This window comes from Misgurnus anguillicaudatus, chromosome 10 (genome assembly GCF_027580225.2).
Source record: "Misgurnus anguillicaudatus chromosome 10, ASM2758022v2, whole genome shotgun sequence".
In the NCBI taxonomy this organism is placed as follows: domain Eukaryota; kingdom Metazoa; phylum Chordata; class Actinopteri; order Cypriniformes; family Cobitidae; genus Misgurnus; species Misgurnus anguillicaudatus.
This window is the reverse complement of record NC_073346.2, coordinates 18,333,021-18,348,092: the sequence shown is the minus strand read 5'-3', so window position 1 is coordinate 18,348,092 and position 15,072 is coordinate 18,333,021. Positions and strand designations below refer to the sequence as shown.

General features: G+C 34.8%; 1 protein-coding gene across 2 annotated transcripts in view; it reads right to left on the bottom strand.

The window, feature by feature from the left end:
- Window positions 1-5,466: 5,466 nt before the first annotated feature.
- Window positions 5,467-15,072, bottom strand: part of cd4-1 (CD4-1 molecule) — a 109,072-nt gene continuing 99,466 nt past the window's right edge. The window contains exons 7-8 of one of the 2 annotated variants that reach the window (XM_073872036.1): window positions 6,252-6,297; window positions 5,467-6,164 (exon numbers count right to left, since the gene is read on the bottom strand). In XM_073872036.1, coding sequence (XP_073728137.1) covers window positions 6,134-6,164; window positions 6,252-6,297 — 77 coding nt within the window. In that variant the 3' untranslated portion in view covers window positions 5,467-6,133. The remainder of the gene's footprint in view (window positions 6,165-6,251; window positions 6,298-15,072) is intronic. The other variant, XM_073872034.1, reaches the window with a different exon arrangement.

Here is a 15,072-nt window from a genome sequence, read left to right as displayed (position 1 = left end):
AATCGACTTATTGAGTTTTTGTGGCTACACATCAGCGCTTCAAGCGATCTGACAGCAGCAGTAACTTATGCTTCATTCAACACAATCTAAGTTATTTAAACAAACCATAATAAACATATTAAACTCCTTTTACATGTTTTCAGTATTGTTTTCGTTTTATGAAAATATTATTATACAGTAAATAAGACATGAGCTTATGAAATTATTTGCTTAAAATTTTTTTTAAAACATAACAAAAGTAACGGTATGCGTAAACACATCACGAACTATTATAAACATGAACTAATAATCAGTTAATCAATAATGTCGTAGGCTATATATTATGTACTGTAATCTCATTTTTGTAATAATATATAGTAGCAGAATAAATAAATCAGCATATTTTTATCAGCATAATATGTTGTTTTTGAATAATTATTGTATTTATTGCTCACTGTCAGTTTCCATGAAAGGTTTTACTGGATGGATGTGTGGATACAGTTAATAGATGCACGTGCGTCACATAAACTTTTAGATTTCATAATAAGCATTAAAATGCCAGTCAAAACGGCAGACTCGTATCCCTTGCAAAAGGACTACTATTAGCTGTAGTGGCTCACCGGAAGTTTTACCCATCTGAGCACAAGATGGCGTCGCCCGCATTTATGTCAGGAATAGTGTGGATAAGTTCCCAAACTCCCTTTTAGCGATGGAAAAACATCCACAGGTTGAGAATCAGGAACACCATAACAGTTTTTTCCAAACTTGCAGTTTGTGGCGGAACATTCGCGACGATCACGACAACTTCAATGAGGCTCAGCTGAGCGCCGTCGACTGACGCCGCAGTGTTTGAAATGAAACTGTCACGTGCGACAGCGGTAACGTTGGTGATAAATGCGAGATGCAAACTTCTATTTGTGGTGGCCAATTTTAATATTGTGGCGGACTGAGAAGTAAATAAATGTATGGGAATGTACAAGGACGCTCTCACTTGTATGATGTCACAGCAGTATGCAGCGCAAATATAACGACACGCCTATAATCCATCCCACTGCGAAGTGATACCAAACTCAATGGAAAAGCTAACCACGCCAAAGTGAGGTAAGCTGACCCGACCCAAACTAAACTAAACCGTGGGGTACTGTGCAATGGAAAAGCGCCATAAAAGCACTGTGTTTAATGATAAAAACCCTTGTGTCGCACTATACATCCCTTCACACACAGCAATAGAATGAGCTCTGCTGTCATCTAGTGGACAGAACGTTAACACAGTTCACGCATTTCGACTGACAACCAAAAGTGTGTCACCTGTTTCAACGAAACCACATATACAGAAATAGGCTACTTGTAAAAAGTGCCAGTCGAGTACTATGAATGAAAAGTGTAATGAAACCCCTTTAGCCAAAAGTATTTCACGAAACCACTCCTTTAACCTAAAAACAAGTGTTGAAACCGCCACCTCTACACTCCAAAAAGTGAAATGATCCCACCACCTTTACAGTTTAACCACGTGTGGAGAAGGAGGATATCGCATGGAAAAATAGTGGCCTAAAGCGCAGACACTAGTTTCTCAATGTCAAGGAAGCCAGAATTTCGAGGATGCTACATCGACCTCCGTCGAAGAACTGTTTCAATGTCAAGGATCCTCGGAATTTCAGCCAAGGACTGAGTCCTTCGTTCGAGAAATATTCCATACACTGGAAAGGATGTATATGAATCGTGTATCCTTCGCGCGCTGAAATCACCCACAATCCTATGAGCGCAGCACTGAAAGCACACCTTTCATTGACGCAATGACGTATTGACGTGCACTTGCTAGCCTGTTCCATTTAACGTATCCTTGACATTGAGAAGCGGCCAGCAAGTGTGTTGGACTGCGCAGACGGCGCAGACCGATCAGAGTATGACATTCAATTCGCTATTGCAGTACTTTGATGCACCAAATGGTCTGCACAGCCCTCCTCTTCCCATGCACTATCCTCCCTCACTCACCACAAGTGGTAAAACAGTTGAGTAGAGGTGATAGGTTTTTTAGGATGGGGCTTGGTTTCATTACACTTTTTAGGGCAGTGTTGTGAAGTTCTGCTGTCATCTAGTGGAGAGATTACAGTAATACTCTGAGCCAACAGCCTGTGGTAACAAAGACAATACCTGCAGATTTGCTGTAGCGTGCTTAGTGACCTTAAATTCTCAAATATGTCGATATTTGCATTAGACTTTTATCTAAGATCTTAAACTCTTTTTAAGATCTTTATTTTTTTGTGTTAAGGGGTCCCCTTGGTCCTGTAGCTATCCTTACACAAAAATCTGTTTAGTAATGTTAAAACAGTTTTATTGAAGGGGTCATTTTATGAGATTTTTTTAAAGATGTAAAATAAGTAGGCTATTTGGTGTCCCCAGAGTGCGTATGTAAAGTTTTAGCTCAAAATGCTTCACAGATAATTAATTAGGCTATAGCATGTTAAAATTGCCACTTTGTAAGCCTGAACAAAAATGTGTCGTTTTGGGGTGTGTCCTTTAAAAATGCAAATGAGCTGATGAAATGCAAACACTGATCGCAATGATGGTGTTTTGTTGCAATTTAAACTCAATTGTGCTGTCAATTTTTTTCTCTCTCTTTCTCTCTGCACTAAATGGCAATGCCATGGTTGGATAGTGCTGATTAAGGGGGCGTTTGTAAGACGCCACCCACTGGCCCAAGGAAGGTATCCAATAGCGTGGTGAAGATATCACGTGTTCTTTCCTTCCGTAGCGCTTCTAGAAGAATAATTCCATTTATTTAATTTATTCCTTTGACCTCTGTGGTTAAATTATAATCTGACTCCAATTTAATATAGTAATAATTTAGTGTATTATTCCAATTATCTGTTGATCATAATTTAGATATTGATTATTTACAAATTCCCATAATCGTATCGGTATCGCACAGAGTATACACCGGCCGTTGCGTATATCTCACGGACACAAAATTGTCAGTCTGATCTTAGTCAGAGGGTGCCGGGAAAACTAATATTTCTATGTCTGGCCGCTCCATGCTTGCTCCGATCATAAAAATAGTTACTTTAGTTTAGCTCTCATGCAACTTGCTAAGGCAGGTGATAGACATAAATCTGACAGTTTTAATGAATGTGCCCCATGCTTCATTCGAACATCAAAACCCCAGTGTGATCATATCCTGACAGAATAATCTTGCGGTAGTACCAGACTCCTTCTAATATACTAGTCATAATAATTTCTGAAAGAATTAAAATAAATCAATACAATTTCTGAAGAATTAAAATGAATCAATTTTAACAATTTATTATACCAGGCAGGTTCCAGCTTAAAGAATATCATACAGAATATGATTCATATCCAATTAAAATGATCAACAGTTGCAACAGTTACAAAGTCATACCTGGCAATAGACACTCTGGCTACAGAGTACTTCTATCATGAATATAATACACCCAAAATGGTGTAAGAAGATTCTTGTTAAAGATTTCTTCCATGATGTTTTAATACACACACAAAGTGTGGGAGCTCCTGGTTACAGGATGCCTCCATAAAGTTTGAATACACACAGAGTGTGGGAGATTCTGGGTACAGAATAGCTCCATAAGGTTTGAATTCACACAAAGTGTGGGAGATTCTGGGTACAGAATAGCTCCATAAGGTTTGAATTCACACAAAGTGTGGGAGATTCTGGGTACAGAATAGCTCCCAGAACATTTTGCCAGGCCACCTTTTATACACAGCTTGAGACAAAGACATACAAACCCAGTTGGACCTGTACCAAGTGATACTAAAGAGCACCTGGTCAAACTAGCCAGAAGTATCTGGCAAAACCCCACCTCTACAAGAAATGCATATTTTATCCTAAGTTCTAAAACCATGATCCATCTTATCTTAGATTTATAGTAATGAGACCTTTTTACTCATCGCACCATGACCTTTAAAATAATACTAAACATGAATATAAAATTGCAATCTCAGAACAACATATATACATAATATCATATATATTTCAGCAGATACCCAGTAATGTGAGCCTAAAGACTAACAGTGCAAAAGCCTTTGTGATGAAGAGATTAGGAGCACAGAGTTTCATGTCTGTAACCAGTTCAACCTGAGGGTTAAATTTGGGTTAGCAACACCACCCGAGGTTTAATGGTTTTATAGTGTCTCTTCATTAATAAACAAAGTTTATTATATACCAGCTGTACTACACGGTATTATTGTAATTAGCCTTTCTACCTCACAAAACAGACCTAATTTTTCACATGTTTGCAAAAAATGTCTTACCCAAACAAAGTTACTGGGTTGTTTTTCTTCACATTTTCTAGGTTGATAGAAGCACTGGGGACCCAATTATAGCGCCTTAACATTGAAAAAAGTCAAATTGTCACGCTATGACCCCTTCAAAAAACTATATATAGTTTAAAATATACAGCGAATGTTATATTACTGAAATGCAAGCTATTAATGTTTTTAAAAGAAGTCTCTTATGTTCATCGAGGTTGTGTTTAAAGCTGCAATGAGTAACTTTTGCCATTCTATCGCCATCTCTGTTTGAAACATAAAATTGCAGTTATGTAGCCTGACGTTGCCATACTCAATTCTAGTCAGAATTTGAGTCTGATACCGCTCCATTGAGCTATAATTATGAGGCGTGTCTCAACTGAAAAATGCCTCTGCACTCAATTGGATAGACCTACGACCAATCAGAGCAACCGAGTGTGTAACGTATGTTGAAATTACATCTTTGCAGCCTGACCGAACTGGTAGTTATTCGCTACAATGACACTAACATTGTGATTATACCGGGTTAGCGAATGTACATCAACACCTATTATGTTTACAACATTTCGTTTATATCACAACATGAAGTATTTACTAAGTCATAGAGTAAGACTATCTCTTACCATTTGTACGTTAGGTGAACTTCATCCACGGCGATAGCCATTACGTTTGCTTGAAAATATTGGAGCCTAGCATGTCCCTCCACTCAACCACGATTCCGGGCTTCCGAAAAGAAGCTGGCAACGACCGCTAATTATATCCATCTCGTCGTGCACGCTGAGTTGCATCGCCGGGATAACGTTAGCCATTTCAGTTGCGACCAACTTTTGCCGAATAGGACATCAACAAATGCCCTGCTCGCGTTTCTCTGTTCCTCTTTTAAAATCAATGCTCTGTCGATATCTTTTAGTACAGACTCAATGTCAGAATCCACACATCTGAACTCTACAGCGGCAGCCATTCAACACACGCGCTCTTTGGTGACGTGGTTCATTACGTTACTGTTGATTATCTGTCCATCATCGTATAAAGCCCGCCCTGACAATTTGATTGGTTCGCCCAGCTCTAGTCCTAGCATAGCAGCTCCTCAACGGAGAAACCCCAGACCCATCTTCCCGTTTACAAAATCTTGTGGGCGGGGCTAAGATGGGCTGGCACCCAGGCTAGCAGTTATGTGCTTCACCGCACTACTCTGAGTCTACGCAGATTAATCGGATATCTGTGATCATGTGTCTGTGGTCTTTTTTAATAAAAAGTCTTAAAATGTACACAACTTGAAAAAAACATCACATAATATAAATAAGTTGTCACAAAATCTGAATGTGTGAATAACACAATTTTGACAAAAATATTAAATAGAACCTTAATTCCAAGTCGGGGATTTGTTGACATAGGTGGGTACATGATGCATTTTTTCTTCATTAACAATTTCATACTATTGTTATTTCATTTTTTTACATTTCTTAATATTTTTATTTATTTACAATAAAAATACAAGCAAATCAGAGGAAATGTAAACTTAATATATTTTAATTTAATAGAACCATACGAGTATAAGGAGGTAAGTAAATATGGTAGTCAAAAAACCTTAACAGAAGAATAAAAAACGACAACAACATCAGCAGGATTGTCCAGAAAATGTTTTGCATTGCAGGACAAAAAATGTATACAGTAGATATGTGAGTGTATAGAGCTTCAACTTGATTTTACATTTTATTCTAATGATGCAATGTTCCCTTTTCAAACATGAAGCTTTAAGACAAATTACAGCATATATTGTGTTATTTACACCTGTTATCTGTATCAAATATTTACAATGTAATAATGAGTGTAATCTTGTCAGGCAGCCGATCATCAATCATGAAAAGTCTTTTTAGGTCTTGTAGAAACCCGTTTCATTAGGACTAAAGGAGAGAAGGTTAAAAAACACTGATTATATTTATGTTAATTTTCATGTGTGTGTTTAATTATCTAACAAACACCAAACTTACTTCTTGCAGCAGCAGAATCTGTTTTTTGCCGTCTCTACATCAACATCTGTTGAGAAAGATTAAGGAACTTTTAAGACTTATGAGCCATTACATCTTTTAAAGGTGCCAAAAAACACATTAATACAAAATGTTACATTGTTCTCTGATACCTAGACAGTCTGTGGCTTTATTAAGTGCAAAAATTACCAAGAGATGGTTTTACATGTCCATTTATAACCCTAGGATTTGTCCCCAGAATGAAATTGTCATTACCTTGTTATTGTTACACTGTAAAAAAATTATATTTTAAAAAATTGTGGAAACTGAAAGTTATGTATTGACTCAACATTTCAAATAATTATCCCCAAACAAAAATATCCATTGTGGTGATTAAAACTTAAGGTATTGGGGTAAAACAAAAATATATATTCATAGAGCATATTTAACTCTGCTTAGTCAATTTAATCATGTCAAATTAAAAATCTGAGTTGACTGAACGTAGTTTGAGCCAGATAAGCGTATGGGAATGCACCTGAAAGTAATTGGCTTCAGTGTGGGTGCGGGAGTTGATGATCGACATTTTTTTACAATATGGTAAGTACTTAAATATTTACATATAAGTCATTTTTAAGTATTTTTAAAGTCATTTTCTAGTTAAACTGAGTGAAAATCTGAAAACCCAGCTGCGAGCGATCGTTTAACGTGCATCTTTGGGAAACGCACGTGATGAACAACGAGTGTTCGTTAAGTAGCTCGTAGAAAGCGCTCTTAAGTGCTAAGATCAATCGTTATCGGGAAACCCGGCCCACTGTAAAAAATAAATTGTTGGCTCAATGAATTATTTTTTAGTAACTAGTTCCACAGAAATTTTACGTTCACTCAATTTCTGTCTCCAAAGTGTTACCTGGATTGATGTTTTTTAGTTGGCCCAAATTTGACTCAAATATAAAAAAGTATGTTGGCTCAATTAGCTTTATAGTTCATTCAACTAAAATGTTTTAATCAGTTGAATCTTTAAAAACTTACAGCAAAGACTCTGTCAATTAAAATTTAAGTATTCACTCAATGTTTTATGTGTTACTTCAATTAATATTTATTATTTGGGATTTTTTAAATAACATTTTTAAATTATTTATCAAATAATTTATGCTGGTGTTGTAAACAAAATAATTAACTTCAGTAACATAAAAACAAAAGCTTTTTATTCACTTATTCACTTATCATACAGACTGAACATACAGAATTAAGTCTTCTTTAAATAGAGGGCATAAAACAGTCCAAAAAGCCTCCAAAGTCAGTCAGAACATCTCCAGGGCCATTTAGGAGACTTTCCTCAGCCAGTCCAAGCGGAGACTGTCTCGCTATGTATCCTTCTGGTCTGCCTCTGACATCAGCTCTGGTTTGATAAAGAGAGGAATATAAACACACACACATACATAAATAACATGTTTAATATAATAAAGTTTGACGGTGAAAGACTTTATTCCCTAAATAACGTTAATGTTAGGCCAAATTTCCCTCAGACATCACACATAATTAAACACTATTGGGCGGTTTTCTCGGACAGGGCTTTTTACTGACTAAAATAACTTACTGACATCTCTTAACATATGAGTGCTATTGTTTTGTCTCAAAATGCACGCCAGTATTGTATTATATAAGGTTTGTTTGTAAAAATGTCCCAATTATAATAAAGACCGAGTTCTAAACTCTGTCCGGTAAACCAACCCTATATCAAGGCTATCTTAACTAAAATAGCTCCACTTTACTTCGGTCACATAACATAACACACTTCTAATATATCTTTACAAAAATATAATTACAAAAACGTCGAGTATTTGCGTCTTTGCCAATTAATATATTCTAAAACATTTAATTGCAAACACTTACCTGACGTGAACTTGAGGAAACGGCTGACTTGTGTCCGTGTGGGAAACAGTGATTCCAGCTGTTACGTGCGGATTGATCTCCGATTAAATGACCTGTGATCCAGATCCTTCCGAGTTAAAACATTTTAAATTCAAAATACACAGACGCACGCGCATTCATACATACATACATACGCGCGAGCACGCGCGCGCGCACACACGCACGCACACGGGTACACACACGGGTATATTTAGAAGTTTTAAGATTGTTATGATATTGGGACTATTTCTCCACTCGCACCTTCAGCTCTGAAGTTCAAATTCGCAGGCAGTACGCAGCAGTTATAACAAATGTGAAAGATATGAAATATCATTCAACAGCGATATCATTTAAGTGCAATCCTAAAATATGATATTACGGAGCCCTTCTGGTCACCCCCTGGAAAAAAGAAAACAATTCGTGATCACGGTTTTGTAATTCGTCCCCTCAGTTTATAAACCGTACTCACGGATTATTAAACTGTTCCCTCCGTTTTACAAACCGTGCGCTCGGATTAATAAACCGTACGCACGAGTTAACAATCCGTGCTCTTAGATTTGTAAACCGTACCATCAGTTTTTGCAATCCGTACCCACGAATTTATAAACCGTGCGCACGCTTTTGCAATCTGTTCTCACAGTTTTGCTAACTGGATTTGTAGCCCCTCCCTCATTTTAGAAATCGCTATTCATTCTTAATCATTCTTTCCAAGTTTCCTATTAATGTTTGATATTTTCGGAAATTAATAAAGTTTAAACCGTGTTAAGCTGTTTTATACGTTCCTAACTGGAAACGTGCTTTAATATTTACGAAATATTTTAATCGGATGCTACAGTAAACAGATATCTTTGTGTAAAATTAACATGTTATTTAGATTTATTCATCAAATAAAATAAGTATTTAACTAACAAATGATTTCTACATATCCTATATATTTTAATCAATATACTTAGGCTTGCTATACATTTTCGTTTTTAATTGCTCATTTCAAATTCATATTTTATGTATTTAACATCAACTTATTAGGTAAGATTAAAAGATTACTAAGAGCTGCACAATTACAAACATATAAGTTTTATATACCTATAATTCTTAATTATTGTAAATCAATATTATTTGCATTTAACATCAACTTCATGCCAAACTTTTATTATGATTTACTTAATTTTTTGGTGAAACATTTTTACATTATGTTTATTATCTGAGCTAATGTAAGCAAAAAAGTAGTTAGAAGTAGATCACATGTTAATTTAAGGATCAATGAGAAAATATTAATCAAAGGAAACTTCTGGGATGACAAACATGAGAGAAACTCTTTAAAAAATCCAGATAAGTTTGGAGTTTATTAATATTTAAACTTAAAATTTGTACTTTGTTAATTAAATATTGTCTTTGTCCTTGCGTAAAGTTTTTTTTATCTGAATACTTGAAGTTATACTGTTATATTAACTGGGTAACAGCTTTCTGTGCAAATACTGCTAGAATAATCGTGACTATTTGTATTGTACGTATTTATTTAGGTCACCAAAGTGTTAAAATAGCTGTGCTCTTTGAAATGTGTGTAAAAGAATCAATTTCTGGTCATATTTTTAATGCACAATGAGCGGGTATATGAGCCACACTCTGTAAAACATTTACTAAGTTTTAGTAAAACATTTTATACTTACAAATACTGAGTAAATTTGAAAGCTTTAAATCTGGTATTAACAATAATTAAATTGATTTCCTATTAAAAATAAAATTGAGTAAAAATAATTAATTGAAAATGTTAAGTAGATGTAGCTGTTTTTTATGAATTTTATTTAAATAAAAAATGAGTTGAATTTACTTAATGTAAAGTGAATTTATTTCATACCATCCTTTATGAACGATGAACAAAGCAATTGTACACAATTATTTTATTGAACATTTATTTACACATGACATAACTCTACAGTCATCATGAAACTCCAAAAATGCCAAACAGTACATGTTACAAATACAATGAGCTGAATAAACTCTGAGAGGTTGCAGAATCACTTCTTAATTCCAGACAGGTGGATCAGCAGAATCCTGCACCTATATTGTAAATGTAATTACTCATACTCCACACTTACCGGGATTTTTGAGGAGATTCGGAGATGTTTATTTTCTGCAAAAGACGCAATTTCATCTGCTGCTGAATAAAACCCGTTTGCTTTGTTGATTTTTAAATTAACACGTGATCTACTTTGTTTGCCTATATTTACTCAAATAATAGGCTACAATGTAAAAATGTTTGATTGTCGATGTTATGTTGATGTTAAATACATAAAATATGAATTTTAAATGAGCAATTATTATTATAAGTTTTAAAACGTGTAAATATTTAAGTGTGAAATTCTCAAATATATTGATAATCAGATATAATAATATTGATTTACAATAATTAAGAATTAAAGGGAAAATAAAACTTATATGTATATAATTGTGCAGCTCTTAATAATTTTTTAATCTTACCTAATAAGCTGATGTTAAATACATAAAATATGAATTTGAAATGAGCAATTAAAAACGAAAATATATAGCAAGCCTAAGTGTGGCATTCTCAAATATATTGATTAAAATATTAAGGATATGTAGAAATCATTTGTTAGTTAAATATTTATTTTATTTGATGAATAAATCTAAATAACATATGTTAATTTTACACAAAGATATCTGTTTACTGTAGCATCGATTAAAATATTTCGTAAATATTAAAGCACGTTTCCAGTTAGGAACGTATAAAACAGCTTAACACGGTTTAAACTTTATTAATTTCCGACAATATCAAACATTAATAGCAAACTTGGAAAGAATGAATAAGAATGAATAGCGATTTCTAAAATGAGGGAGGGGCTACAAATTCAGTTAGCAAAACTGCGAGAACAGATTGCAAAAGCGTGCGCACGGTTTGTAAATTCGTGGGTACGGATTGCAAAAACTGAGGGTGCGGATTACAAATCTAAGAGCACGGATTGTTAACTCGTGCGTACGGTTTATTAATCCGAGCGCACGGTTTGTAAAACTGAGGGAACAGTTTAATAATCCGTGAGTACGGTTTATAAACTGAGGGGACGAATTACAAAACCGTGATCACGGATTGTTTTCTTTTATCCAGGGGGTGACCAGAGGGTCTCCGTATGATTTAAAACATACCGGTAAACCTTTTATTATTAAGTATAAGAAATTAAAATGAATTAAATCGCATGTTTAAACGCCACAGAGATATCAGAGCCAGCAGTCGATTTCTGATGGGCTTGCCGAGGCGAGGCTGCGCTGGGCGGGGTGTGAGCGCTTTAGTGTCTGTGATTTTCTGGAGCTCATCTGGAGCTCTTCTCTGTCCGAAAGTGTCCGAGCACATTTTTAAATAGACGCTATCTATATTAACCGACCGCATATTTAAACTTAAAGCACATACATTCACGCCTGAATAACTCTTAAAATTACATTTTGTTACCAAATAACAGTAATATTATGAGCATTTTGTTGTCAGGAAACATAGCTGTCATAAGTCCACATATTGACCAGATTTGTCTTAATTAGTTCAGTCAACATAGCCATTCTGAATGTAAACTGAATTTGGAAATAACCATTCACTTAATGTTTTAAACACAGATTTATCTAGACTTAAAATAATATGTCTACTCAACTAAGCCCAAACAAGAAAATTGGTTTAACTTATATATTTTTGCCCTTCCAACATTTCATTAATTGGATTTTTTACAGTGCAGCATACAAACATAAATCATATAATATGTTTTCTCCTCAGTGTAACGCACCGAGCTAACGCTTCATTTAGTGAGGAAATGGAAAAGCCACTACAACTTTCACAGTGAGTATATTATATTTGAATTTTTATATAACATATTTGTGTGAAAACTGTTAGCTTTTTCGAGATTTATGTGCGTTTTTTTATTAAGAGCCGCTGCGCCGCGCCCACACACTTGCACACATAGACATGAAAGGCTGCTTGCAACTCGCACCTTTCTAGAGAGAAATTTTGGCCTGGGCGTGTTTACATGTATTTGACTGCATGCAGCACTGCGCAGACAAATCAACCTATGACATCAAAGTTCCGCGAGAGCCATTCAAAAGCTTATATCTCACGTTACATTGATCTCATGTGCCAATCGATCTGCGCCGCGCATGCTGCCGTCGTCATTTTGCATCAGGAAATTCACGAGGGGTAGATATGAAAAGGTGGCTCTCTCTCGGCTGGTGTTGTAAAGCTGCCGTTTATACTCAAAGGTACAAGTCTCAAATAAGTGCACGAACACCGCCAAAACAGATGAGATGTTAAAATAATCAGCGCGTTGACTGTACTAATCAAATATAAAACCAACACGAAGTAGCTTAACATTAGTATAGGTTTGCTTGAACCATTCGCCCTTAAAAAATTAACCATAGTTTTACTATTGTTTGTGTTGGATAACCATATAACCAGACATTTACGATAGTAAAGGATATTTTCAGTGAAACTATAGTAATGAAAATATCAAAACAGCTGTACTTCTATATTAAAACTGTTTTATTTTAATAATGTTGAACAGCAATATAGCAGCAGTTTTTCTATGTTCAGAAGTGTAAACTTTGAGGATATTCTATATTGATCTGTTTTTTTTATTACATTGTCTTCATTTGGTACATGTACACTCAGTGATACTTTTTTACTTCTTACAGAGTACCAAGGCTTTGGAGATTTACACAAGTGACATGAAAATGGGAATTCGTGAAACACTGAGCAGTTGCTGATCCATGTCAAGATTCATTTCCAGTGAGCAGGCTGGCTGGAAAATTTGTGAGACTTTATGCCTTCAATTTGTAGAATGTTTTAGGTCAGGGGTCTTCAACGTTTTTTGGGTCGTGGACCCCTTAGATGAGAGAGGCATGGAGCAGGGACCCCATAATAGTAAATGTGTAAAACAGAGATATTTAAGTAAGCAGTAAGGTACGAGAGGCTGCCTTTTCGTATTAGGCACAACGCAAAGTGGAGTAAAGTACAACTGATGACCAATCAGAATCAAGGACTGAAACTGTTTTATAAATAGAAACAAACCATATTGTCACACAGCCATACTATATTAACATGCATTTTTTTCTTGTTAAAGTAGATTTAGTTTTTATATTAATATAATAATAATAATATTATATTATTTTAAGGTATTTGCAGAGTAATATATTTTCATTTTACTATGAATTGGACAAGGGCTTTCAGTTTATAAAGATGACTGATCATGGTGAATGGCACACTTTAAATCAGAACCGCGTGAAACAGCCGTCCAAGTTCAGAAATATAGATGAGACAACATGTCGCAATGATTCTAAAATGACATTCTGAAAGAAAGACACACATAAGATTTACCTGTTTTATGATGACTTTTCTGTCGCTACTGCTGCTTCCTGAGTGGACATTTATAGTCTTTAGATATTTTATTTTGGTCCGCTGGCTAAACTGAACACGCGCCTTCAAACCTATGCGGCCACGCACGTGCACAACTTAAAGGGGACGTTACGTTTTGTACATATATTTTACGTTTTATGCAAAAATAGCTTGTTGTTAAACATCATTTGGCAGGCCCCCTGCAGTTCCGTCACGGACCCCCGGTTGAAGACCCATGTTTTAGGTGTTTAATGTTTAAACTGTTATGAGGCATTGTTTAAATGTTTAAAGTGTTCAAAGTAATTTCATAAGCTCTTACTTAGTGTGAGAATGTTAAATTCTAGTGAAATTGTGATTAACATTGGGTGAGGAACCCACCCTACTTTTATATTAGTGTTTTTGGAGATATTTGTAAAATGTCTTTTCTAAACTTTTTTTTTATTAAAAATATTTTCTAATGTCTACTGTGCAATTGTATGCAGACCATTTCTGTATGTTTACAATTTTACACTGTAAAAAAATTGCCTCCCTTACTCAAAATTTTCTAGTGACTGGTAACATTGACATTTTTCACTTGGGCCAATAGATTTGCTGTGAATTGAATTTTATCAATTGTGGCAACGATCTTTAAACATTAGCTCAATGGGAAATAACAGGTTGAGCCAATTGAAAATAAAAAAAACATGTTTTTGCCCAATTAACTTTTTAAAATTGTGGTAGCATTCTTTTTTTAATTTACCCAATCTGAAAATGTATTTTGGTAAAATTATATTGGTAAGGAACCATGCTGAATTGCTTATTTTCCGTTGTTCTAATAGAAAAAGAAACACTCAAGCTATTTTTTAACATTTATTATTTTATTTTTATGTGTAATACCTTAAAATTGTAAACATACAGAAATGGTCTGCATACAATTGCACAGTAGACATTAGAAAATAATTATTTGTAATAAAAATTTTTATACAATAAGTCACAAATATTTTGTGAAAATGTAAATAAAATGCAAGTAACTGAGTGTACCTCTCCAAGAGGCTTTTTAGCAAGAAGATTTTAGCATTCTTACTCAAGGATCACGTAAAGTACTCAAAGCTCATGGACCCGCCACTTAACAATTCAAACTTTAAACATGTAAAACATTTTACAAATATCTCCAAAAACACCAATATAAAAGTGGGGAGGGTTCCTCACCCAATGTTAATCACAATTTCACTTAAATTTAACATTCTCACACTAAGTAAGAGCTTATGAAACCACTTTAAAACATTTAAACAATGCCTCATAACAAACACCTAAAACATCCTACACATTGAAGGCAAAAAGTCTCACGAATTCCCATTTTCATGTCACATGCGTAAATCTCCAAAGCCTTGGTACTCTGTAAGAAGTAAAAAAGTATCAGTGTACATGTAACAAAAGAAGCCAATGTAATAAATAAAACCAGATCAATATAGAATATCCTCAAAGTTTACACTTCTGAACATAGAAAAACGGCTGCTATTAGCTATATTACTGTTCAACATTATGAAAATAAAACAGTTTTAATATAGAAGT